The 26,423-nt window shown below is 30.6% G+C and overlaps 1 protein-coding gene across 7 annotated transcripts in view; it reads right to left on the reverse strand.

The window, feature by feature from the left end:
• LOC135129625 (zinc finger protein 1) overlaps window positions 1-26,423 on the reverse strand; it is a 794,849-nt gene that overhangs the window by 188,410 nt on the left and 580,016 nt on the right. For all 7 annotated transcript variants that reach the window (XM_064056834.1, XM_064056833.1, XM_064056829.1 and 4 more), the window contains one exon: window positions 13,468-13,818. In XM_064056834.1, the coding sequence (XP_063912904.1) occupies window positions 13,468-13,818 (351 nt within the window). The remainder of the gene's footprint in view (window positions 1-13,467; window positions 13,819-26,423) is intronic.

Genomic DNA, 26,423 nt, shown 5'->3' on the forward strand with positions numbered 1-26,423 from the left:
GCTAGATTTTCAAATTTTTCTATAACTCACTTTAGGGACTTTTCAATACTTCGATTCTTTAATTTTTAAATTTTTCGTTTCGAGTTTTAACTTTTTCAGTTTTTCAGTTTTTCGATTTTTTGAGGTTTAGATGTTTCGGTTTTTCAATTTTTCCCATTTCCTCGGTTTTCGACTTCTCGATTTCTTTATTTTTCAGTTTTTGTAATTACTGTTTGAATTTTCAGTTATCTTAATTTTCGCTTTTTCGATTTTTCGCCTTGACGACTTTTCGATTTCTAGATTTTCAAATCTTTCTACAGCTCAGTTTTGGGATATTTCAATTTTTCGTTTCGATTTTTAACTTTTTCAGTTTTTCAAGTTTTCCATTTGACGATTTTTTGACTTTTCGGTTTCTAGATTTTTCCATTTTTGGATTTATCAGTTTTTCGATTTTTCAGTTTTGGTATTTCTCAACAATTCGATTCTTCAATTTTTCTATATTTCCTTGCGATTTTTAAATTTTTCGCTTTTTCAATTTTTCGGTTTTTTTTAATTTTAGATTATTCGATTTCTCGATTTTTTAATTCTTTGAATTTTTTATTTTTCGATTTTTGGTAGTTCTATTTGGTATTTCCAAATTTCTGATTTTTCAATGAATCAGTTTTACGATTCTTCAACTTTTCAACTTTGAGATTTTTCGATTTTTTGACTTCTCGATTTCTCTATCTTACTTGTTGTTTGAATTTTCCATTTTTTTAATTTTCGCTTTTTCGATTTTTAGACTTTGACGACCTTTCGATTTCTAGATTTTCAAATTTTTCTACAGCTTAATCTTGGGATTTTTCAAATTTACGTTTCGATTTTTAACTTTTGCAATTTTTCCACTTGATGATTTTTTGACTTTTCGATTTCTCGATTTTTCCATTTTTTGATTGATCAGATTTCCGAAGTTTCAATATTTCCATTCTTCAATTTTTCTAGATTTCCTTTCCATTGTGATTTTATTTAATATTGAACCTAACAGATTTTAGTGTTGGACTGGCAGCTAACAGAATTAAATTTTTTTAATTTAGCATGATCCATAAGTAAATTTGTGTTTGAAGAATAAAATTTTTAGAAAAATATGTCTTGTCAAAAATTTTTTATGGTAGATGAGGCATTTTTTAAAGTCACATATGTTAATTTTTCAATAATAACCATATTCTCTGCATAATCACAATAGTTTTTTCTTCCTGAGTGTAAACTCCATCGGGCGACTTGCCACTTTCATGTTTTCTCGACGTTTCAGGACCCCCAGAAGACGAAAAAATTGCGCTCTTTGACGATTTTTTCGTTTTTTTATATATCAGTTTTTCGATGTTTCAGATTTGGTGTTTTCAATATTTCGATTCTTCAATTTTTCTATATTTCCTTTCGATTTTTGTGTTTTTTGCTTTTTCAGTTCCTCGAATTTTCTATTTTTCAATTTTTGGGGTTTCTATTTGGCACCAATTTCCGGTTAATCAATTTTTCAATTATTCAACTATTCGATTTATCGATCTTTCAGTTTTGGGATTTTTCAGTTTTTCTATTTTTCAATTTCTCGGGGATTTTTCAATTTTTCGATGTTTCATTTTTGATTTTTTGCTTCTTCAATTTCTCGATTTTCCAAATTTTTGGCGTCTCTAAATTTTCGATTTTTTTATTAATCAGTTTTTCGTTTTACAACTTTTTAAATGATCGGTTTTTCAAATTTTCCAATTTATTCAATTATTAGCAATTCTTTGGTATTTCTAAATTTCAGATTTTTCGATTAATCAATTTTTTTAATTCTTGCATTTTCGATTTCTCGACTTCTAGATTTTCCAATTTTTCTGTAACTCAGATTTTGGATTTATCAATATTTCGCTTTTTAAATTTTTAAATTTTTCATTTCCATTTTAAATTTTTTCAGTTTTTTAATTTTTCGATTTTTCAATTTTTTTATTTTGCGATTTTTTAATTTCGATTTTATGATGTTTAGATTTATCGACTTCTCAATTTTTCTCATTTCCCTACTTTTCGATTTCTCGATTTCTCGTATTTTCAATTTTTTTAACCTCCAATTTTTCAATCGATATTTCAGGTTTTTGATTTTTCATTTTTTTTCATTTTCGGTTTCTAGATTTCTAGATTTTCCAATTTTTCGATAGTTCAGTTTTGGATTTTTTCAAATTTTCCTTTCGATTTCTTACTTTCTCATTTTTACAATTTTTCGAATTTACAAATTTTTTATTTTACGATTTTTCAATTTTGCAATTTTTTGATGTTTAGATTGATCGATTTTTCAATTTTTTCAGTTTTTCAATCCTTCAATTTTTCGATTTTTCAGGATTTTCATTTTTCAGTTTTTTAAATTTTTGGTTTAAAAATAATCGATTATTCGACTTTTCGATTTCTCGATTTTTCACCTTTTCGATATTTAATTTTGATTTTGAACTGTTGGACTCTTTAAATTTTAGATTTTTCAAATTTTGGTTTTTTCTATTTTTCTTCTAATTTCTAATTTTCGATTTCTTGATTAATCGATTTTTTTATTTTTCCCATTTCTCGATTGTCGACTTCTTGATTTCTCAATTTGTCAATTTTTCGATCTTCCAGGTTTTGATTTTTAAATTTTTAATTTTTGGTTTTTCGATTTTCCGTCTTGATTTTTCAATCTTTCGGTTTTTAAACTTTTCGATTTCGCCTTTCAAAGTTTTCGATTTTTTGATTTTCCGATTTCTCCATTTTTCGACCTATCGATTTCTCGATTTTCCAGTTTTTCCATTCATCGATTTTTCAGGTTTATGATTTAGCAATTTTTTATTTTCGATTTTTCAATTTCCTAATTTTTCAATTGTTCGATTTTTGTTTTTCAGTTTTTAGCATTTCTAAATTCTCGATTTTCGTTTTCTGGATTTCTCGACTTTCCGATTTCTCTATTTTTTTTTATGTTTTTCGTGAAATCCTTCAATTTTTGATTTTTCAATTTTTAAAATTTTTGGCTTTTTCGATTTCTAGGCTGTCCAATTTTTCGATATTTTACATTTGGGATTTTATATTATTTCGAATTTAAATTTTTCAATTTTTCGAATTTTTGATATTTGGTTGTCTACATTTTTGTATTTTTCAAATTTTAGATTTTTCAAAATTAACATTTTTCAGTTTTTTAAATTGTTGGTTTAAAATTTTTCGACTTGCCGATTTTTTGATTTTTCAAATCTTCGTTTTTTCTATTTTTGAGTTTTGGCGTTTCTAAATTTTTCTTTTTTTCGATTTCTTGAATAATCGATTTTCCGAATTTTCGATTTCTCGATTTTTCATTTTTTCGATTTACCAAGTTTTTTATATTTAGTTTTGATTTTGAATTGTTGGATTTTTTAAATTTTAGATTTTTCAGATTTTTTTTTTCTTTCAATTTCTAATTTTCGATTTCTTGATTAATCGATTTTTTCATTTTTCCCATTTTTCGATTTTCGACTTCTTGATTTCTCAGTTAGTCAATTTTTCGATCTTCCAGGTTTTGATTTTTCAATTTTTTTTATTTTCGTTTTTTCGATTTTCCGTCTTGACGATTTTTCAATTTTTCGGTTTTTAAACCTTTCGATTTCTCGATTTTTCGACTTTCAAATTTTTCGATTTTTTGATTTTCCGATTTCTCCACTTTTCGACCTCTCGATTTCTCGATTTTCCAGTTTTTCCATTCATCGATTTTTCAGGTTTATGATTTAGCAATTTTTTATTTTCGGTTTTGCAATTTCCTAATTTTTCAATTCTTCGATTTTTGTTTTTCAGTTTTTAGCATTTCTAAATTTTCGATTTTAGTTTTCTCGATTTCTCCACTTTCCGATTTCTCTATTTTTCCGTTTTTCTTGAAATCCGTCAATTTTTTATTTTTCAATTTTTTAATTTTTGGCTTTTTCGATGTTTCGACTTGATCATTGTTTGACTTTTCGATTTCTAGACTGTCCAATTTTTCGATATTTTAGATTTGGGATTTTTTATTATTTCGATTATAAATTTTTCAATTTTTCGAATTTTTGATGTTTGGTTTTCCGATTTGTCGATCTCTGGATTTTTCGACCTCCCAGTTTCAGAATTTTCGGTTTTTCTGTATTTCGATTTTCAAAATTTTTGATTTGTCGATTTTTCAATTCTTCAATTTTTCGATTTGTCGATTTAGCGAAATTTCGATGTTTTGATTTTTCAATTGTCAATTTCCCGGTTTTTAATTTATATATTTTGTTTTTTATTCAACATTTTCTTAAGTAAAAACTTTCAAATTTTAATTTTTCTTTTGCACTATTTCGATTGCTCGATCTTTTGATGTTTCAATGTCTCCATATTTCGGTTTTTCAGTTATTCGATTTTCGGTTTTTCGATTTATACAATTTTTAGGTGTTTCGATTCTTCAGCTTTCGAATTTTTCAGTTTATCTGTGTTTCAATTTTTCAATATTTCAATTTCGATTTTTTAATTTCTTGATATTTTAAATTTTACATTTTTCGATTTTTCAAATTTTCAATATTTTGATGATTTTTTTTTTTCAATTTTTCGATATTGTCTTTATTTTGTTTCGGTTTTTGAGATGTTAGATTTTTCCATGTCTCGGTTTTTCGTTTTTCCGATTTTTCGAATTTTTAAATTTTTGATTTTCAATGTTTTTTGTTTAATTAGTTAACGTACAAGAACTGAGACGTCTGATTTTATTTAATATGAGTATTAAACCCAACAGATTTTAGTGTTAGAGTGTCAATAGAATAAAATTTTTCAAATTTAATATGAGCCATAAATAAATTTATTGAGTCCAGTGGGCGACTGCCAGTTTCATGGTTTCTCGACGTTGCATGATCTCTAAAAACCTGAAAAATTGGTGTCCTGTTTACGTCTGTCTGTCGCCTGCTTGTCCGTCTGTCTGGCTGTGTCAATTTTCATTAAACAGATAATGTCCAAAACTACCGGACCTATTGTTGTCAAATTTTGTACGTGTATTAGGACTGGCATGTAGATGGTAAAACGTCCAGATTAAAAAAAAATAACAAAATTTTGCAATTTAACTTTAAAAATCAATGAATGAAGCAGTTTATTTATCACTCCATTTTACCGAAAATTTTGGAAAACAGTATTGTTATTATGCGTACTATACTGCATCTATCCAAACTGATATACGTGTCTTTGAAAGTGTTTATTGGAGATTAGATCGTATTGACACGAAGTTTGGGAAATCGACAACACCTTACCAAAAAGCTGGCAAAAAATATACGCCAAGTTTACTTTCCAGTCGTGGAAGTTTTAATGTTGTGAGATAAATCTTGGGGATTTTAGTGGTTGTTGTTGGCTTTCGCGATGGGAGACTTGTGGATGCAGGAAATAAATATCAAAAATGATCGGACGGGGAAAGTGGCTAATTCTTCTGTAATAAATGGAAACATAGAAAAGTTTCGGGGTTCCACGTGGTCGACTCAAATTCCGCCCAGTGAAACGAATTACCAAAATCCAGATTGCTGTATTGAAAAGCTGACCGTTTCCATATCGCCGAGATTACGGCGTGCGCTACAGATGCAAGTGGTTTATATATGGAACATTACAGAGCGATTTAAGGCAGGAGCGTCGGGGGCGGCGATCCGGGGGCCCGATGAAAGGAGTTTTGCATGTATCTAGATGGAAGCCCAAGTTGGAGGGTCAACCACATAAACTTTCGAAGCTGCCAGCTAGCCAGGAGTTGCTCACCGAAGGCATTTCGCCGCTCTATAGTTGGAGTTGGAACTCACTGAACTCAGCATCTTGCAAGTAGTGCCCCCGGCAACTGCGATCAACTATGTTAAACATTTTATTAAACATCCACAATCTTCAGGTTAACTTGGGGAATTGATGGCGCTCTAATGGCGGATTTAGTAGCCGCGGGCGGCCACGGTCCAGAGAACTGGAAATGTAAACGTCGCTCGAAGAATAGCCGATGCCAACGACTGCGCCATTTACGCGTCCACTACCAGACTAATACGTAATAACTCGACGGTGCTCAAGAGCGCGCTTCTTTTAAATTAATTAAGGCAGTAAATTCGAATCCGTTAAACCTCCGCCGCACCACGAATCCAAGTGGCAATAAAACACGTTAAAAATGAGTGTTTTTTGTATTTTTTGCATGATAAATTTTAATTGTGTTCCAAGAACGGAACATCTTGCGGTCAGTAAGTAAATGGGCCGTCGGCAAATATAAAGGGAGTCGAGTCAGTAATGGAATTTGTCGACGGAATAAGAAAGAGGAAGGTTCGCTTATTTTATAAAGGACGCTTTGGCGACCTGCGACTTGGCAAAGTCCATTGGGCGCTCCATCACTGCCCGTTTAGCTGCCGCGTTACATTTGCACCACATCCAGCCAACCGGCCAGGATCATGACGGTTTAATGCACCACTGCGCACAAGGTAAATTATTTGCACGCACGGAAAAACGCGACAAAGCCGCGCTTGAACTATGTAGCTGAATGAAAGCGTACGTTACGCATAATTTAGCCGTCGCCGACGGATTCGCAGCGCGGCTTTAATTAAATCCATCAGGCGCTGCTTACCGGACGGAAAGAGTTCGACGATTAAGCAAAAAAAAATGAGTGGAGGTTATGTCGACAGAACTTCCCTCGCCACACGTGTTCAATCCCGGTAGATGCAGTATAATAACAGTTTTGTTTTCCGAGTATCTTATTTTATAAAATTAAACACAAATTTACTGTTGTAAATTTTGGAGGTGACGTCATCCCATTGGTGGTGGGGATGAATGACCATATTGGTTAGCATTGTACCGAGATTCTTAAGATACATACAAGATTTGACAACAATCGGTCCAGTAGTTTCGGAGATTATCTGCCAAATAAAAATCGACACAGACAGATAGACGGACAGACAGACAGACAAACAAACGAAAACGGCAGACCACTTTTTCGTACTCTAGGGATCATGAAACGTCGAGAAAAGGTGAAAGTGAATATTTCGAATATGTAGAAAGTATGGTTGCTATTAAAAAGTAATCTGTGTAACTTCAAAAAAAATCCATATTTATGGATCATATTAAATTTGAAAAATTTTATTCTGTTGACAGTCGTATAGTAAAATTAGTTAGGTTTAATATTAAATAAAATCAAAAGTCTCAGCTTTTTGTACGTCTTCTAACTAAAAAAAGAAAAAACTGAAAAACTGAAAAATAAAAAATCGAAAGAAGATTTGCAAAAACTGAAAAACAGAATCGAGAAATCGAAAAATCTGAAAGCCGAAAATCCATTTTTTTTTAATTTTCGGCTTTTTCATTTTTTGACTCAACGATTTTCGATTTCTCGATTTTTCAATTCTTCGATTTTTCTATTTTTTAATTTCTGGCATTTCTGATTTTTCGATTTCTCGATTAATGGATTTTTCGATTTTCAACTTTTCTGATTCCTCGATTTTTCGACCTCGATTTTTCCATTTTTCAGTTTTTGGAATTTAGTTTTCCGATTATTCGGGTTCTTGAATGTTGAATTTTTTTTATTTTCGCTTTTTCGATTTTTTAGATATTTCAGTTTATTCTGAAATTTTTGTTTCGATTTTTCGATTTTTCGATTTTTTAAATTATGGATTATTTATCGAAATATCTAAATATCGGAAAATAAAAAAAATTAGAAATAGAAAAATCTAACACTAAAAAATTGGGAATATAACATACAAAAACACTGAAAAATCTAAAAATTTGAATAAATCGAAAAATTGAAAAATCCATAAATCGGAACATCAAAAAATTGAAAAAATGAAAAATCGAAAAATCCAAAATTTAAAAAAATCGAGAAACTGAAAAATTGAAAAAATTAAAATCGAAATGAAAAAATTCAGAACTGAAGAATCGAAATATTGAAAAGTCACAAAACTGAAAACTCGGAAAACCGAGAAACCGAAAATTTAAAAATATTGAAAAAAAAAGCAGTAAAATTCGTGTACTGAGAAAATCAAAAATCCAATTTTTCAGTTAATTTTCGGCTTTTCGATTTTTCGATTTAACCATTTTCGATTTTTCAATTCCTCGATTTCTCCATTTTTCAATTTTTGGCGCTTCTAAATTCCCTAGTTTTAGAATTTTTGGTTAATCAATTTTTGAATTTTTCGCCTTCGACTTCCTGATTTTTCTACTTTTCAATATTTTAGTGTTGGAAGTTTTTAATATTTCGATTCTTCAAATTTTTGATTTTTCGTTTCAGTTTTTCGGTTTTATACATTTTCAATTTTACAATTTCTCTATTTTTCATCTTTTCGATTCTTCGATTTTTCTATTTTTTTATTTGTGGCTTTTCTAAATTTCCGATTTAGAAATCTCAACTGATCGATTTTTTGATTTTTTGACTCCCATTTCTCGATTTTTCGATTTTGTTTTCTCTACTGTTCAGTTTTTAGAATTCAGTTTTTTAATTTATAGGGTTTTGGAATGTTCAATTTTTTTAATTTTTGCTTTTTCGATTTCTAAAAATCGAATCGAAAAAATGCAGAACTGAAGAATTGAAATATATATTGAAAAATTCCAAAAACTGAAAACTCGGAGAACCTGAAAGTCGAAAATTTAAAAAATTAAACAAAGAATTGCAAAAAAACTGAAAAATAGAAAATCGAAAAATCGAGTAGTTTTTCGGTTTTATATTTTTTCAATTTTTCAATTTTTTGTTTTTCCCATTTCTCGATTTATCGGGGTTTGGAATGTTAGATTTTTTAAATTTTTCTGTTTTTCAATTCTTCAATTTTTCGATTTCTCAGGTTTTTGATTTTTCAATTTTTCATATTTTCGGTTTTTCGATTTCTCAACTTGACAATTTTTCGATTCCTCGATTTTTCGATTTTTCTATTTTTTAATTTGTGGTTTCTAAATTTCCGATTTTTAGGTACCTCAATTAATCGATTTTTCGATTTTTTGACTCTCATTTCTAGATTTTTCGATCTTGTTTTCTCTATTTTTCAGTTTTTATAATTCAGTTTTTCGATTTATAGGGTTTTGAAAATTTTAGATATTTCAGTTTTGGAATCTTTCAATATGTCGATTCTTCAATCTCCCTTTTTTGTTTCGATTTTTTAAATTATAGATTATTTATGAAAAAATCGAAAAATCGAAAAAAAAAAAATAAAAACCGAAAAATCTAATACCAAAATATCAGGAAATCAAAATATAAAAACATTGAAAAATCTAAAAATACAAATCATTCGAAAAAATTAAGGAATTGAAAAATCGAGAAGTCGAAAAATCTAAAATTTGAAGAACCGAAAAATTGAAAAATTGAAAAAAATATCCATAAATTAAAACATCAAAAAATTGAAAAACTGCAAAATCAAAAAACCCAAAATTTAAAAAAATCGAAAAACTGAAAAATCAAAAAATTGAACAATTGCAAAATCTCAAGAATAGAGAAATCGAGAAGTAGAAAAATGAATTAATGGGAAAATGAAAAAAACTGAAAAATCGAGAAATGAAAAAAATAAAAATCTAAAAATCAAGAAATCGAGAAACTGAAAATTTAGAAACGATAAAACAAGTTATCAAAAAAATTGAAAAATAGAAAAATCGCCAAATCAATAAAAAAACGAAAATTAACAAAATGGAAAAATCAAATACCTGAAAAATCAAAAAATCCAAAAATCTAAAATTTAAAATATCGAAAAATTAAAAAATTGAAAAAGTAAAAACCGAAAAAACGAAACGAAACAAAAAAATTGAAGAAATCTCCAAACCGAAATATCGAAAAATTGAAAAATCGCAAAATCTAAAAGTCGAAAAATTGAAACGAAACAACGAAAAATTTGGAGAACCTAAAAATGGAAAAATCCCAAAACTGAAATATGGGAAAATTGACCAATCGAAAAATGAAGAAATCGAGAAATCGGAAATTTGAAGAACCGAAAAATTGAAAAATGGAAAAATTGAAAAATCCATAAATTGAAACATCAAAAAATTGAAAAACTGCAAAATTAAAAAATCCAAAATTAAAAAAACTCGAAAAGCTGAAACATCAAAAAATTGGTCAATTGCAAAATCTCAAGAATAGAGAAATCGAGAAGCCGAAAAATAAAAAAATGGGAAAATCAAAAAATTGAAAAATCGAGAAATGGAAAAAAAAATCGAAAAATCAAAAAATCGAGAAACTGAAAATTTAGAAACGATAAAGCAAGTTATCAAAAAATATGAAAAATAGAAAAATCGCCAAATCAATAAAAAAAAACGAAAAATCTAAAATTTAAAATTTCGAAAAATTAAAAAATTGAAAAAATAAAAACCGAAAAAACGAAACGAAACATCGAAAAATTGAAGAAATCTCCAAACTGAAATATCGAAAAATTGAAAAATCAATATTTCTATTCTTCAGTTTTTTTATTTTTCGATTCGAGTTTTCGGTTTTATACATTTTCAATTTTTCATCTTTTAGATTTTTTCATTTTTCACATTTTTCTATTTTTTTTTCTATTTTTTAATTCTTCAATTCTTCAGGTTTTTGATTTTTCAATTTTTCAAATTTCTTGTTCTTCGATTTGTCAACTTGACAATTTTTCGATTCCTCGATTTTCCGATTCTTCGATTTTTCTATTTTTTTATTTGTGGCATTTCAAAATTTTCGATTTAGATATCTCAAATGATCGATTTTTTGATTTTTTGGGCCCCGTTTGTCGATTTTTCGATTTTGTTTTCTCTATTTTTCAGTTTTTAGAATTCAGTTTTTCGATTTATAGGGTTTTGGAATGTTTCTAGATTTTCAAAATTTTCGATATTTCAGTTTTGGAATTTTATAATATTTCGATTCTTCAATCTCTCACTTTTTTGTTTCGATTTTTTAATTAAATTATAGATTATTTATGGGAAGATCTAACAATTGAAAAATAAAAAAAATCAAAAACACCAAAAGATCGGGAAATCAAAATACAAAAACAATGAAATATCGCAAAATTGAAAAATGGAAAAACTGGAAAATCCGTAAACCGAAACATCAGAACATTGAAAAACTGCAAAATCAAAAATCCGAAATTAAGAAAAAAACAGTTGAAAAATGTAAAAATCGAAAAATCGAAATGAAAAAATATAGAACTGAAGAGTAGAAATATTGATAAAATTGACAAGGAAATTGTAAAAAACTGAAAAACAGAGAATCGGGAAATAGGAAAATCAATTTCGATTCGCAGTTTCTTTTTAATTTTCGGCTTTTCGATTTTTCGATTTCTTAAACCCGATTTATAGAAAGCGAAGTTAAAGTTAATTCGCGATTAACTTTTAACTGAGGTCCGTTGCGAGGCAACGCGCATATTTTAACCAATCAGGGGCTCATATTCCACATTTTAATTCTCTGTTAAACTAATCGAGGACTAAATATTTAACTCGCTGTTCTATAAACCGGCCCTTAATGTTTCAATTTTTGGCGCTTCTAAATTTTCTATTTTTTGATTTTTTGATTAATCAATTTTTAGATTTTTCACCTTCGATTTCTCGACTCTCAACAATTCAATATTTCAGTTTTAGGATTTTTCAATACACATATTCATAAAAAAATTGAAAAGCTGGAAAATCGAAAAATTGAACAATTGCAAAATCTCAAGAACAGAGAAATCGAAAAATGGGAAAATCAAAACATTGAAAAATCGAGAAATGGATAAAATCAAAAATAGAAAAATCTAAAAGTCGGAAAAATCGAATAATCAAGAAATCGAATAAATTGAAGAAATCCCCAAACCGAAATATCGAAAAATTGAAAAAATCGAGAAATCGAAAAGTAGAAAAGCCCAATAATTGAAGAATTGAAAAACTGACAAATCGGAAAATCGCGAAATCGAAAAATTGAAACGAAACATCAAAAAATTAAGAAATCGAGAAATCGGAAAATCAAAAAATTTAAAAATTGAAGAAACGAAAAAGTGGAAATTCCCTAGACTGAAATATCGAAAAATTGATAGATCGAAAAACTGAAAAATCGAAGAAAAGTTGAAAAATCCCAAAACTGAAACATCCAAAAATTGAGAAATCAAAAATTTTAAAAATTGAAAAATGGAAAAATCCATAAACCGAAACATCAGAACATTGAAGAATTGCAAAATCAAAAATCCGGAATTTAAAAAAAATAAAAAAAATGAAAAATTGAAAATATAAAGAATGAAAGAGTCGAAATATTGACAAAATTGAAAATATAATTGTAAAAAACTGAAAAATAGATAATCGAGAAATGGGAAAATTAATTTCGATTTGGCGCTTTTAAATTCTCTATTTTTCGATTTCTTGATTAATCGATTTTTAGATTTTTCGCCTTCGATTTCTCGACTTTTTAACATTTCAATATTTCAGTTTTAGGATTTTTCAATATTCAGATTCATCAAAAAATTGAAAGCTGGAAAATCTAAAAATTGAACAATTGCAAAATCTCAAGAACAGAGAAATCGAGAAGTCGAAAAATGAAGAAATGGGAAAATCAAAACATTGAAAAATCGAGAAATGGAAAAAATAAAAAATAGAAAAATCTAAAAGTCGGAAAAATCGAATAATCAAGAAATCGAATAAATTGAAGAAATCCCCAAACCGAAATATCGAAAAATTGAAAAAATCGAGAAATCGAAAAGTAGAAAAGCCCAATAATTGAAGAATTGAAAAACTGACAAATCGGAAAATCGCGAAATCGAAAAATTGAAACGAAACATCAAAAAATTAAGAAATCGAGAAATCAGAAAATCAAAAAATTTAAAAATTGAAGAAACGGAAAATCGGAAATTCCCAAGACTGAAATATCGAAAAATTGATAGATCGAAAAACTGAAAAATCGAAGAAAAGTTGAAAAGTCCCAAAACTGAAACATCGAAAAATTTGGAAATCGAAAATTTAAAAAATTGAAAAATCGCATAAGGGACAAATTTTGATTAACGAATTACCAAGCCTCCAACAATGTTAAAACGTTTGCAAGATTTCAGAGTATTCGGCTTTGTAGTTTTTTTTCCAAAAATTTGGATGTCTAGTGTAAAACTCAACACGGATTCATAAACCACAAATGCAGGGGCATTTAATTTTATAAATTAGTTTCTGTGTAATAAAAATCCGAACAGACGGCCGACAGACAGACAGACGGAAACGGGAAACCAATTTTCAACTCGATTACAATACCTTCTTATTTTAAGCCCCCGAAGCAAAAAATAATCGGTAAGACGAGCCGCCATAATTACCCTTGACCAGCCACCCCTCCATCATCCTAATAACTCCGCAACGCGCAATTAAAAAGCTAATTCCGTCCCCGAGGAGCCGTGGAGAGTGACACCGCCGCTAATGATTTCTCGAACCGGCGTTAATAAGCGCCCATCGTCCACTAATCACTTTCCATGCGAAGATAGGTACAAGCGTTCATAAATTTAATTGGGTCCAGCAGCAAGAGCGCTCGTTAGCTCCGATAGCTCCCACTTTATCCGTCATCAATTATCCAGCACTGGCGCAATTACCCAAGAGCTCTTCAAACATTAACATAGCACTCACCGTTCTCCGGATGACCAACAGGTTCGGGGTAAATCACGGCCGTGTCGCTCCTCTGGAGGTACTCCTTGATCTTCTCCTCGTCCTCGGACTGCTCGCCGACGGCGGCCTTCACCGAGATGAGGTCGTTGGGGCCGTCCTCGGCCGAGCCCCCGGTCTTGAGCAGTTTGGGCGGACTGTGCATGCTGAGGCCGTTGAGGACCTCTTCGGGGACGGCGGCTTCCTTGTGGACGCCGTTGAGGCGCTTGTGTAGCTCGGAGGGCGGCTCCGAGGTCTCGTTGTGGTTCGGGTCGGGACTCATGGAGGCGGGCAGGGGGTCGCTGCGGGGTTCGCCGTTGAGCACCTCGAGTTCCACTGCAAAGAACAAACTATAAGTAACAATAGTAATAATCGCTGCACCAGGTTATGGGACCAGGTCGGTTTAGCATTTATCGGTCGGAGGTATTTGAATAAATAAGGCGGCTTATTCCGAAATAAATTTACGGCACATAGCCGAAAAAATTCTTCTTGATAAATATCCAAATCCACTCGTAAATAGTGAAAAATTTTTGCAAGTCAAATTATTTTTACGAGCTTGGAAGGCGCATTTGCCCCTAAACAGACGAAATAAGAAATAGCGGTTTCAAATATGACAGCAGTGAATCAGTAAGAAGGCATAAATATGAAATATAGATCGGCGATTGTGGCCTGGTGCGTCCCATTCGCACTCTTACTCCAGATTCCGAAACACTTCCAATAAAATCGCATTGCGTACTCCCGATATCTGGAGTCCATAACCATAACTCAGGCCGATCATCCCATAAAGGCACCTCGCACCTACCGGATTTATGTCCGCTCGACAGGCGAGTTTATTGCGGCTTGAGCGGAAGACAGAGCGAATGCTCTGAAATCTTGCAAACATTTTAAGGTTATTATAATCGTGATAAAACGTTAATCAAAATTTTATCGTTTATCCCCTACCAAAAAATTGATGATGTCAAGTCAAAATTTTGCCTAATAAATGCTCTCTGAAATATGACTGTATCCTTGGGCTCGTAGTTTATGGAATTACTTTTACAAGATGACTCAAAAAATTTATGAATGAGGCAATTTATTGTATTGATTAAATCAAGAACGATCAATTTTTTGATACACAATTTTTCGTTTTTCTTTTTTCTTCTTTCAACTTAAATTTTTTTAATTTTTCAATTTCTCGGCTTCCAAATTTTTCAATTTTTCGGTTTGCAATTTTTCAATTTTGCAATTTTGGATATTACAATTTTTCAATTTTCGATTTTTCAGTTTCTTAACTTAATTTTTTTGGATTTTTAACGCAGGAATTGTTCAATTTTAATTTTTTCAGTAAGAAGTTCGATTTTTATTTTTCAGTTTTTTTTTCTGATTTTTTGATTTTCTCATTGCTCGATTTTTTAACTTCTCGTTTTCTATCATTTTCAATTTTGTAATTGTTCCATTATTCCATCTTTCAGCTTTTTGAATTTTCAGTTTTTTAAATTTCGGTGTTTTGATTTTCGACTTGACATGTTTGAATTCCACGATTTTTCAATTCTTCGATTTTTCTGTTTTTTAATTTATGGCATTTAAGTTTTACATTTTTCAATTTTTCGATTTGTGAGTTTTTGTTTCTCCAATTTTACAAATTTTGAAATCGAAAAACTGAAAAATCAAAAAATAGAAAATTCGATGAACTGAAAATCCAAAAATTGAAAAATCGCGAATCGAAAAACTGAAAAATTGAGAGAAATTAAAAATTGAAAATCTGAAAAATTCACAGGACGAAAGATCGAAAAATTCTCATCTTCTGACTCTTTCGATTTTTCGTCTTTTGAATTTTTCAAATTTCCCATTTTTTGATGTTTTGATTTATCGATATTTCAATTTTACCCATGTATTCATTTTTCGATTTTTCCATTTCTCGATTTTACAATTCCCCGATTTTTCAATTTTTAAATTTTTGGTGCTTCTAAATTTTCTGTTTTTCTGTTTTTTACATGTCCAATTTTTCGATTTTTTAGGTTTTTTATTTTTCAATTTTTTAAATTTCGGTTTTTCGACTTTTCGACTTGCCAATTTTCAATTCTTCGAATCTTCTATATTTTAATTTATGGCTTTTAAGTTTTACATTTTTCAATTTTTCGATTTTTGAATTTTTGTTTCTCCAATTTTACAAATTTTGCAATCGAAAAACTGAAAAATCAGCAAATAGAAAATTCGTTGAACTGAAAATCCAACAATTGAAAAATCGCAAGTCGAAAAACTGAAAAATTGAGAGAAATTAAAAGTTGAAAATCTGAAAAATTCAAAGGACGAAACATCCAGAAGTTCTCATCTTTTGACTTTTTCGATTTTCCATTTTTTGATGTTTTGATTTATTTTACCCATGTATCCATTTTTTGATTTTTCCATTTCTCGATTTTTCAATTCTCCGATTTTTCAATTTTTCAATTTTTGGCGCTTCTAAATTTTCAATTTTTCTGTTTTTTACATCTTCAATTTTTCGACTTGTCAATTTTTCGATTCCTCGATACTTCGTTTCTTCGATTTTTCTGTTTTTTAGTTTATGGCATTTAAGTTTTCATTTTTTCAATTTTTCGATTTTTGAATTTTTGTCTCTCCAATTTTTCAAAAATTGAAATCGAAAAACTGAAAAATTAAAAAATAGAAAATTCGATGACCTGAATATCCAAAAATTGAAAAATCGCGAATCGTAAAACTGAAAAATTGAGAGAAATTAAAAATTGAAAATGTGAAAAATCCAAAGAACGGAACATCGAAAAATTCTCATCTTTTGACTTTTTCGATTTTTCGTCTTTTGAATTCTTCAGATTTTCGAGTTTTTGATGTTTTGATTTATCGATTTTTCAATTTTACCCATGTATCGATTTTTCGATTTTTCCATTTCTCGATTTTTCAGTTCTCCGATTTTTCAATTTTTCAATTTTTGGAGCTTCTGAATTTTCCATTTTTCTGTTTTTTACATCTTCAATTTTTCGATTTTTCAGGTTTTTTATTTTTCAATTTTTTAAATTTCGGTTTTTCGATTTTTCGACTTGACAATGTTTGGATTCCTCAATTTTTTAATTCTTCGATTTAATTTTTTCAGTTTTTCGATTTCTGAATTTTTGTCTTTCCAATTTTTCAAATTTTGAAATCAAAAAATTGAAAAATCGCAAACGTAAAACTGAAAGATTGAAAGAAATTAAGAATTGAAAATCTGAAAATTCAAAAGATGAAACATCGAAAAATTTCATATTTTGACTATTTTAAATTTTTCAGATTTTCGATTTTTTGATGTTTTAATTTATCGATTATTCAATTTTACCCATGCATCCATTTTTCGACTTTTCGATTTCTCGATTTTTCAGTTTTTCAATCCTTCAATTTTTCAATTTTTGGATTTTTCAGTTTTTTTGTTTAATTTTCATCTTTTCGATTTTTCGATTTCTCGTTTTTTCAATTCTCTGATTTCTCTATTTTTCAATGTTTGGCGCTTCTAAATTTTCTATTTTTCGATTTCTTGATTCATCGATTTTTCCCATTTTTCTGTTTTTCAATTCTTCAATTTTTCGATTTTTCAGGTTTTTGATTTTTCACTATTTTAAATGCCGGTATTTCGATTTTTCGACTTGACAATTTTTAGATTTCTCTATTTTTTAATTCTTCAATTTTTCTATTTTTTAATTTATGGCATTATTAAAGTTTTAAATTTTTCCAGTTTTTGATTTTTGAATTTTTGTTGCTCCAATTTTTCAAATTTTGAAAAACCGAAAAATCAAAAATTCGATAAAATGAAATTCCAAAAATTGAAAAATGAATGATTAAAAACTGACAATCTCAAAAATTCAAAGGACGAAACATCAGAAAAATCAAAATTTTCATCTTCTGAATTTGTAGATTTTTCGTTTTTTGAATTTTTGAGATTTTCGATTTTTTGATGCGTTGATTTATCGATTTTTCAATTTTAGCCATGTATCCATTTTTCGATTTTTCGATTTCTTGATTTTTCAGTTTTTCAAACCTTTAATAATTTTTCGATTTTTCAGGTTTATGAATTTCAGTTTTCGATATTTTGTCTTGACGATTTTTCGATTTTCTAAATTTTCTATTTTTCGCTTTCTTGATTAATCGAGTTTCCAACTGTTTTTTGTTTTTCAATTTTTCAAGTTTCCATTTTTTCAATTTTTTGATTTTTGAACTTTTGTTTCTCCAATTTTTCCAATTTAGAAATCAAAAAACAGAAAAATAAAAAAATTGTGAAATGAAAATCCAAAAATTGGAAAATCGCAAATCGAAAAATTGAAAAATCGAGAATCTTAAAAATTGAAATATCGAAAAAAAAATTCAAAAGATCAAAAACTGAAGTGATAATAAATAGAAAAAAGGAGAAATGAAAAGTTGAAGAAACAATCCAAAGAAGGAGAAATGAAAAATCGAAATAAGAAGGAACGAAAAATTGAAGAAGCGTACATTCGGAAAATTCAAAAGACGAAAAATCGAAAAAAGAAGAAATGAAACACACTCTGACGATCGAAAAGACGACAAAGAGAAATGAAAAATTGACAAATTCAAAAATTGAAAATAAAGAATCTGAAAAATCGAGAAAAAAAGACGAAAAATTGATGGAATAAAACATCGGAAAAAAGAAGAAATGAAAAATTGAACAATTCAAAATTTAAAAATGAGGTCCTGAAAAATTGAAAAACCGAAAAAAAATGAAATGAAACACTAGAAAAGATAGAAGACGAAAAAACTGAATAATCGAAAGATCGTAAAATTGACAAAATTGAAGAATTGAGTGAAAAATCGGAAAAAGAAAAAATGAACTACAGAAATTTTCAAAAGACGAAAAACTGAAGCAATGAAGCACAGAAAATATGCAATGAAAAATTGAAAATTCAAAAGTTTAAAAATCAAGATTATGAAAAATTGAGAAAGGAACATTGGAAAATTAAAAATTGAGAATCTGACAAATTGAAAAATCGAAAAAAGGCGAAATAAAACTTCGGAAAACGCAAGAAACGAAAAAGTGAATAATCGAAAGATTGTAAAATCGTCAAAATTAAAGAAGTAAAAAAGCGAAAAGAAGAAGAAATGAACAATCGAAAAATTTGGGAATTCCAAAGACGAAAAACTGAATAACTGAAAAGATTAAAAATTGAGAAAGTGAACTAAAAAATTCAAACGACGAAAAATTAAAGAAACGTAAATTCGAAAAATTCAAAAGCTGAAAAATGGAAAATCGAGAATCTCAAACTTGAGAAATTGATAATAAATCAATTGTAATTATTATTACATACTTGAAATGAAAACTAGAAAATCAAAAATCACCAATTGAAGAACCAAAAAAACTGGAATTGAAAAACCAAAACTCAAAAATAAAAATTGAAATCTCGAGAAAGTCAATATGAAAAATTGCAAAGTCAAAAGTTGGAAAATTGAAACACAGAAAAACAACCTTCGACGAATTTTTCCCGGAGGAAAGTCGGTCAATTTTCCGTTCTCAAATCTCTAATTACCGGCGACTCGCTGCTGCGTCTTGTTAGTTTGACGAGGACGGAGAGGGAAATAAAGAATCGCATTCGGCCGGTAATAAAACAGGCTTTAATTTTTATTATCTTGTCATACACTTATTTGATTTCGCAGGATAAAAATAATAAATTAAATAGCCAGCATAGCGGACGAAACAGCCAACAATAAAAACAGGAGCGCGGAGAGGGCGGAATGAGCTGGGCGAAATCGCATCGCCCATTCCGGAACCGTAATAGAAGCGTCTACACAGGTGTGCAACATCACTCCGACAGGTCATGAAATACAAACTCACGTTATATAAAATTAATGAAGACCCCAGAAACGAATCAATCTTGCACTATGACTTCTCCTAGGATGTTTACGAATGTGAAGAAATAAAAAGACGTGCAACAATAAATCGTCCGTTCTTCATTTTGTAGCACATAATGTACTAACCTGACTTATTATTTCGACATAATCGTGAATAGCCTTATAAAATTTTCGCTTGAATACTGTGTTATTGTAAAAATACACATTCAGTTGTCGGATTTATTGCAGGAGAAGTTACGAACCGTACTTTATGCGTTTTTCGTATAGTCCAAAGTTGAATGTTTATGACCACTTATAATGACAAAGCACCCTTCATCTCCTAATAGTCCTAATCGAAAGTTGCTGGCTACATTGTGAATCTTCCTATTGCTTGACGGAAACAATAATAATGAGTAAATCTAACAACTCAAATTGAACTCTTTTATCCAATGTGATGCCGTCGAGAAAATTTCCAAAGTCCATGCAAATCCGCGCCGTAACGACCGTGTCATAAGACGGAAAAATCCGTCGAATGTCCGGCGTATCCGCATATATTGGCCCCTGACGGCTTGTACGAGGTCGTAATAACATCGGTCGGTCCGCGGAACGGCGCTGGAACACCACTAAACCTTTTGTCCGAATGCACCCAGCAGGGTCTGTTCGTGGCCCCCAATCCCATTTGATTATGCCGGAGCACGCGTGCGGACAAAACGTCCAGATCCAGCACGGACAGATATGAACCACTGGAGGAACGTTCGGTGGCACGAACGCAATCTCTTTTGCTAGTTTAGCACCGAATCACGATCGCTTTTCACCTTTACTCACTATCAATTTCCTAACAGTCTATTACGTTTATGTTCCGGAGCCAATCGGCTACGAAACGAGGATAAAAGAGCTTCATTTTGCACCGTAAACACCGTTACACTCTATAAAATTTGATCGCGGTTTATCGGCGCGAGGCCTTTTAATGCGGACTGACAGGTCCAGGGTAGGTTTTTGCGGAAGCGGGGGTTGGGTTTGTTTTTAATTATGATCATTCGACTTTGGCAGAGCGATATCAACAAGAAATTTTTACTCCATTTGTCAATGAATTCATGACGCGAACTTGAAAATAGCTACTTTCAACAATATGGAGCAACAGCTCACGACATAAAGTTAATAAGCTTTCAGAATTTTTTGATGAACCAATTACAAGTCGATTTTTGATTTGATTTTGATTTCACTTGTGAGCTCAGAATCTACATTTTAATCCTGTGTTAAATTAATCCCCACCCACCCACCACATCTTAACTGTGCTTATTTTTTATTCGTCCTGAGACGAGGGGCGGAGCCAAAAAGTAAAAGTTCACATTTTTGTACAAAACATTACCATGTGAATCATGTTTGAAGTATCGTGTTATGGAAAAAAAACTACACATACTTGGAAAAACAAATAAAAATTAAGCCCCACCCACCCGCCCTGATCTCATTTGTGACGATTATTTTATTCGTTATCAGATAGAAGGGTGGAGCTTAACTGCAAAGTCCATGTTTGAGGAATGATCGTATTGTAGAATATATAACTATTTAAAAAAAATAGGGAATAAATATTCTTATTCTTTTAAAAATAAAAGGAGATCGAAACTACAGAAAAATAAAAAAAAATGGTATTTAGAACTTGATTTTTTTGTAAAATTTAGGAGTAAATCAGTAGACTAATGACGCAGCTGGACATAATTTTAACCTTAAATTGTACATTTATTATTTTAAGTATTTGTTGAAAGAAAACTGTCTATATTAGGAGACGAAAGTCAAAGGATAAGTCCCACCCACCCGCCACATCTTAATTGTGCTTATTTTTTATTCGTCCTGAGACGAAGGGCGGAGCCTAAAAGTAAAAGCTCATATTTTTCTACAAAACATTACCACGTGAATCATGTTTGAAGTATCGTGTTATTGAAAGAAAATTGCACAAACTTGGAAAAACAAATAAAAATTAAGCCCCACCCACCCGCCCTGATCTCATTTGTGACGATTATTTTATTCGTTATCAGATAGAGAGCTTAACTGCAAAGTCCATGCTTGAGGAATGATCGTATTGTAGAATATAACACTATTTAAAAAAACAGGGAATAACTATTCTTATTCGTTTAATGATAAAATGTGACCGAAACTACACAAAAATAAAAAAAAATTGTATTTAGAACTTGATTTTTTTGTAAAATTTCGGCGTAAATCGGTAGACTGATGACGCAGATGGACAAAATCCTAACCTCAAATTGAACATTTAATATTTAAAGTATTTTATTGTTGAAAGAAGATGTCTATATTACGAGAAGAAAGTCAAAGGACAAGTCCCACCCACCCGCCACGTCTTAATTGTGCTTATCTTTTATTCGTCCTGAGACGAGGGGCGGAGCCTAAAAGTAAAAGTTCACATTTTTCTACAAAACATTACCACGTGAATCATGTTTGAAGTATCGTGTTATTGAAAGAAAACTACACATACTTGGAAAAACAAATAAAAATTAAGCCCCGCCCACCCTCCCTCATCTCATTTGTGACGAATTTTTTATTCGTTATCAGATCGAGGGGTGGAGCTTAACTGCAAAGTGTATGTTTGAGGAATGATCGTATTGTAGAATATAAGACTATTTAAAAAAACAGGGAATAATTATTCTTATTCATTTAAAAATAATAGGAGATCGAAACTACACAAAAATAAAAAAAATTGGTATTTAGAACTTGATTTTTTTGTAAAATTTAGGCGTAAATCGGTAGACTGATGACGCACCTAGACATAATTCTAGCCTCAAATTGTACATTTAATATTTCAAGTATTTGTTGAAAGAAAACTGTCTATATTACGAGAAGAAAGTCAAAGGATAAGCCCCACCCGCCACATCTTAACTGTGCTTATTTTTTATTCGTCCTGAGACGAGGGGCGGAGTCTAAAAGTAAAAGTTCTCATTTTTCTACAAAACATTACCACGTGAATCATGTTTGAAGTATCGTGTTATTGAAAGAAAACTGCACAAACTTGGAAAAACAAATAAAAATTAAGCCCCACCCACCCGCCCTGATCTCATTTGTGACGATTTTTTATTCATCACCAGATAGAGGGGTGGAGCTTAACTGCAAAGTCCATGTTTGAGGAATGATCGTATTGTAGAATGTAAGACTATTTTAAAAAAATAGGGAATAAACATTTTTATTCTTTTAAAAATAAAAGGAGATCGAAACTACAGAAAAATAAAAAAAATTGGTAAGTATTTAGAACTTGATTTTTTTGTAAAATTTAGGAGTAAATCGGTAGACTGATGACACGGCTGGACAAAATTTTAACCTCAAATTGTACATTTAATATTTTAAGTATTTGTTGAAAGAAAACTGTCTATATTCCGAGAAGAAAGTCAAAGGATAAGTCCCACCCACCCGCCACATCTTAATTGTGCTTATTTTATATTCGTCCTGAGACGAGGGGCGGAGCCTAAAAGTATAAGTTCATATTTTTCTATAAAACATTACCATGTGAATCATGTTTGAAATCTCGTGTTATTGAAAGAAAACTACACATACTTGGAAAAACAAATAAAAATTAAGCCCCACCCACCCGCCCTGATTTCATTTGTGACGAATTTTTTATTCGTTATCCGATCGAGGGGTGGAGCTTAACTGCAAAGTCCATGTTTGAGGAATGATCGTATTGTAGAAAATAAGACAATTTTGAAAAAAACAGGGAATAAATAATCTTATTCTTTTAAAAATAAAAGGAGATCGAAACTACACAAAAATAAAAAAAAATAGTATTTAAAATTTGATTTTTTTGTAAAATTTCGGCGTAAATCGGTAGACTGATGACGCAGCTGGACATAATCCTAACCTCAAATTGAACATTTAATATTTTAAAAATTTTATTGTGAAAGAAGGCTGTCTACATTACGAGAAGAAAGGCAAAGGATAAAAAATGGAAGCCCCACCCACCCGCTCCGATCTCAAATTTGATGAATTTTTAATTCGTTATGAGATCGGGGGCGGAGTTTAAAAGACTATATGTTTCAGGTGTGATTGTATTGCAAAAAATAGACTCTTTTTTCAAAAAAATATGGAACTAATATTCCTATTCTCTCCTATTGAATTTGTCGATTTTCTGTTTCTTCAGTTATGGATTTTTCAATTTTTCGTTTCATTTTTTGAATTTTTCAAATTCTCGATTTTCAGTTTTTGATTTTTTAACGTTTGAAAATTTTCATTTCTTTTTTTCGTGTTTCAATTCTTGAGTTTTTGGTCTTTGAATAATTCAGTGTCACATTTCTCCGTTTCTGGTCTCTGTGGAATTCTGAATTTCAATGTCTTGAACTTTTAATTTTTGATTTTCCAGTTTTTTATTTATTCTTTTTTCCGATGTTTCATTTCTTCAATTTTTCATCTTACGAATATTTCAATGTTTCATTTTTTCTTTTTTCGATTTCTCAGTTTTTGAGAATCGGATTTTCAATTTTTTATGATTTTTCATCTTATGAATTTTTCGAATATACGTTTTTTCAATTTTTCGTGTCTTCATTTTTTCAAATTTTCAACTTTCGATTTTTCGATTCTTCATTTGGTCACTTTTGTCGATTTTGCATCTCTCGGTTTTTCAGTTTTTTCGTGTTTTGGCATTTTCAATGTTTCATTTTGCCATTTTTTCGATTTTCCGATGTCCCATTTTTTTAATTTTCGTCTTCTGAATAACTCAGTGTTATATTTCTTCCTTTTTTGAGTTTTCAACTTTTGAATTTGGTAATTTCTTCTTTTTGCGATGTTTCATTTTCTCTTATCTCGATTTTTCATGTTTTGAATTGTTCAAATTTACGTTTTTCCAGATTTTTTGATGCTTGATTGATTTGTCTCGTTTTTTCAGTTTCTCGAATTTTCAATTTTTTGGTTTTCAGTTTCTCCATTTTGAAAATTGAAAATTTAAAAGTAAAAAGTCAAAAATTACATCGCAATGGCGTTAGAACCAAAAATTTTAAAACCAAAGATCAAAAACTGAATAAATGAAAATATGAACATCGAAAAGGTGAAGAAATCAAAATTGAAAAATTCGAAAGTTGGAGAACCGAAAGTGAAAAATTAAAGTTGCCCACTCGAAAAGTCGCAAATCGAAACACTGAAAAATAAAAATGTAAATATCAAAACGTTGAAAAATCTAAAAATTGAAGAAAATGCTCGCTGCGATCGCTTTTTCAACAAACTTTTTAGGCTTTATTCTTTTAGAAATGCGCAGGAAAGAATCTCAGCGAACTTCTTTTTATTATTGTGCGAAAAAATATGTAGACTTCAAAAAAGCACATCCTTAGAATACACGTTTAGATTGCCAGTCTCCCCAATTTTAGCTCGCTTCGCTCGCATTTTTTGTGTTCTTTTTCTGTGAAGCTAAATTATTCTGAAAGACTCGTTAAAAAAGTTATTTTTTAAGGATTCATTGACAAGTTATCATTTTTGGTGACATCTAACAATAGTTATATTACTATTATTGTTATTATTATTTTAAAACTCGTCGATTGTGGCAGTGGCCGCCGGCGCCCGCCAGGAGTCTTCAAGAATGCCCTAATTATTATGTAAGACCTGTTAATCCTGATGGAATTAAGCCTCCCTTTTTCCAGTGTTTGTATTAAAGGCATCATCCCCGTCCGACTCCCTCTACTTATAAGGAATAGCGAATACCCCGAGATTCTTTTTCATGTTCGAAAATTGATTAAAAGTTTGAGACGCTTCGGTGTATTTAAGAGCATAAATTCTATGCATACTTCGATATTGAATTAAAGTGTTGTAATCAAACTCCCGAACATTTTCTCGGCAGAGAGAAGCGAAATTTATTTATGTGTTGTTCTTCCTTTCCCTCGAAATAAAACATAAAAATGCAATTGACACCACGTCTGCAGGTTTATATTATTTTTATTGCCCGCCTGAAATTGATTGCTTCGTGAAATTAAGCCGGGGGTTGAGGTGATTTATCGTACTTTTATTTCGAGTAAACAGTGTACTCTCCGTGCCGTAAAAACGCACATAAAGTTATGGGGCATCTCGGCGACGAAATTAATTAGGGGTACGACCGGCGGAAAAATTCCCGTACGGTGCCAACTGTTGCTTTTGATTTCGAAATTAGGCCTATCGTCCCGATCTACCCTAAAGCACTCAAAGTTGCCTGGAACGGGCGCGAGTTAAGGTGAGTTCTGGAGTTGGCGATGATATCGCGGCGCCCCCATGTGGCGGCATACGGGCGCAGTTAACTGATACTTCTTAAATTGGTCTTGATTAGTCCGCATACCTGCAGCTGGCGACCATTGTACTCTACCTACAAAGAATCACCAAATGGGGGCTGATTCAACGAGGCACGACTAAGAATTTTCGCCCAGTAGCAGACCGAAAATGAGCTAAATAGAAGTTTATTGCACGGGTTTAATTTTAATTGATAGATTATGTCTAAAACTCTGGGGAAGAAACGATATTTTTTTAAATAAGTGATTGTTTAGTGTCTAATTAATCGTTCATTCTTCGACGGAAATTCCATTTTTAGACGAGGAGAGAGCATGTTTCGTTTCAGCTTTTATATCAGTACAAAGACAACATTGAGCTCTATAGGGAAGAACCGGTCATTTTTGCTTAAAATTTATATTTATCAAAATATTTGCTTTTTAAACAAATATTGAATAATGAAATAAAAAATTTATAGTCTTGTTGAATTATGCAATATTTAAATTCTTTATGTGTGTAAAACACAAAGTAACACAATTCGTTTTTTGTAATGTGTAATTGTCCTTGAACCTGATACATGTAATTATGAGATTACTTTAATGTTACCATCTATATCAATTGTCAAATAATCAATTTTTTTGAGGTCTATTCCCTCTCTAATAATAATCAAATCATTGTCTGCATATGGACATTTTATTTCTACGACAGCGTTTTTGTTTATCTGGCGATGAAGCTAAAAATGTTTTTATTTTATCAGCAAACAAACCGCATTGTCATTTGCAAATTTTACCAAAATAACGTGCGGTTGGTCTAAAAGATTTTTCTGCGCACTATGCTGGATTACTGCTTTAGCCAATTGTGTTTTGTTCAATTAAAAAGACATCAACGTTTTAAAGTTTTTCGAGAAATACTTTTTGCGCTGT

The sequence above is a fragment of the Zophobas morio genome, unplaced genomic scaffold (genome assembly GCF_036711695.1).
Source record: "Zophobas morio isolate AGI-343-1 ecotype UQ-CSIRO unplaced genomic scaffold, CSIRO_AGI_Zmor_V1 ptg000016l, whole genome shotgun sequence".
In the NCBI taxonomy this organism is placed as follows: domain Eukaryota; kingdom Metazoa; phylum Arthropoda; class Insecta; order Coleoptera; family Tenebrionidae; genus Zophobas; species Zophobas morio.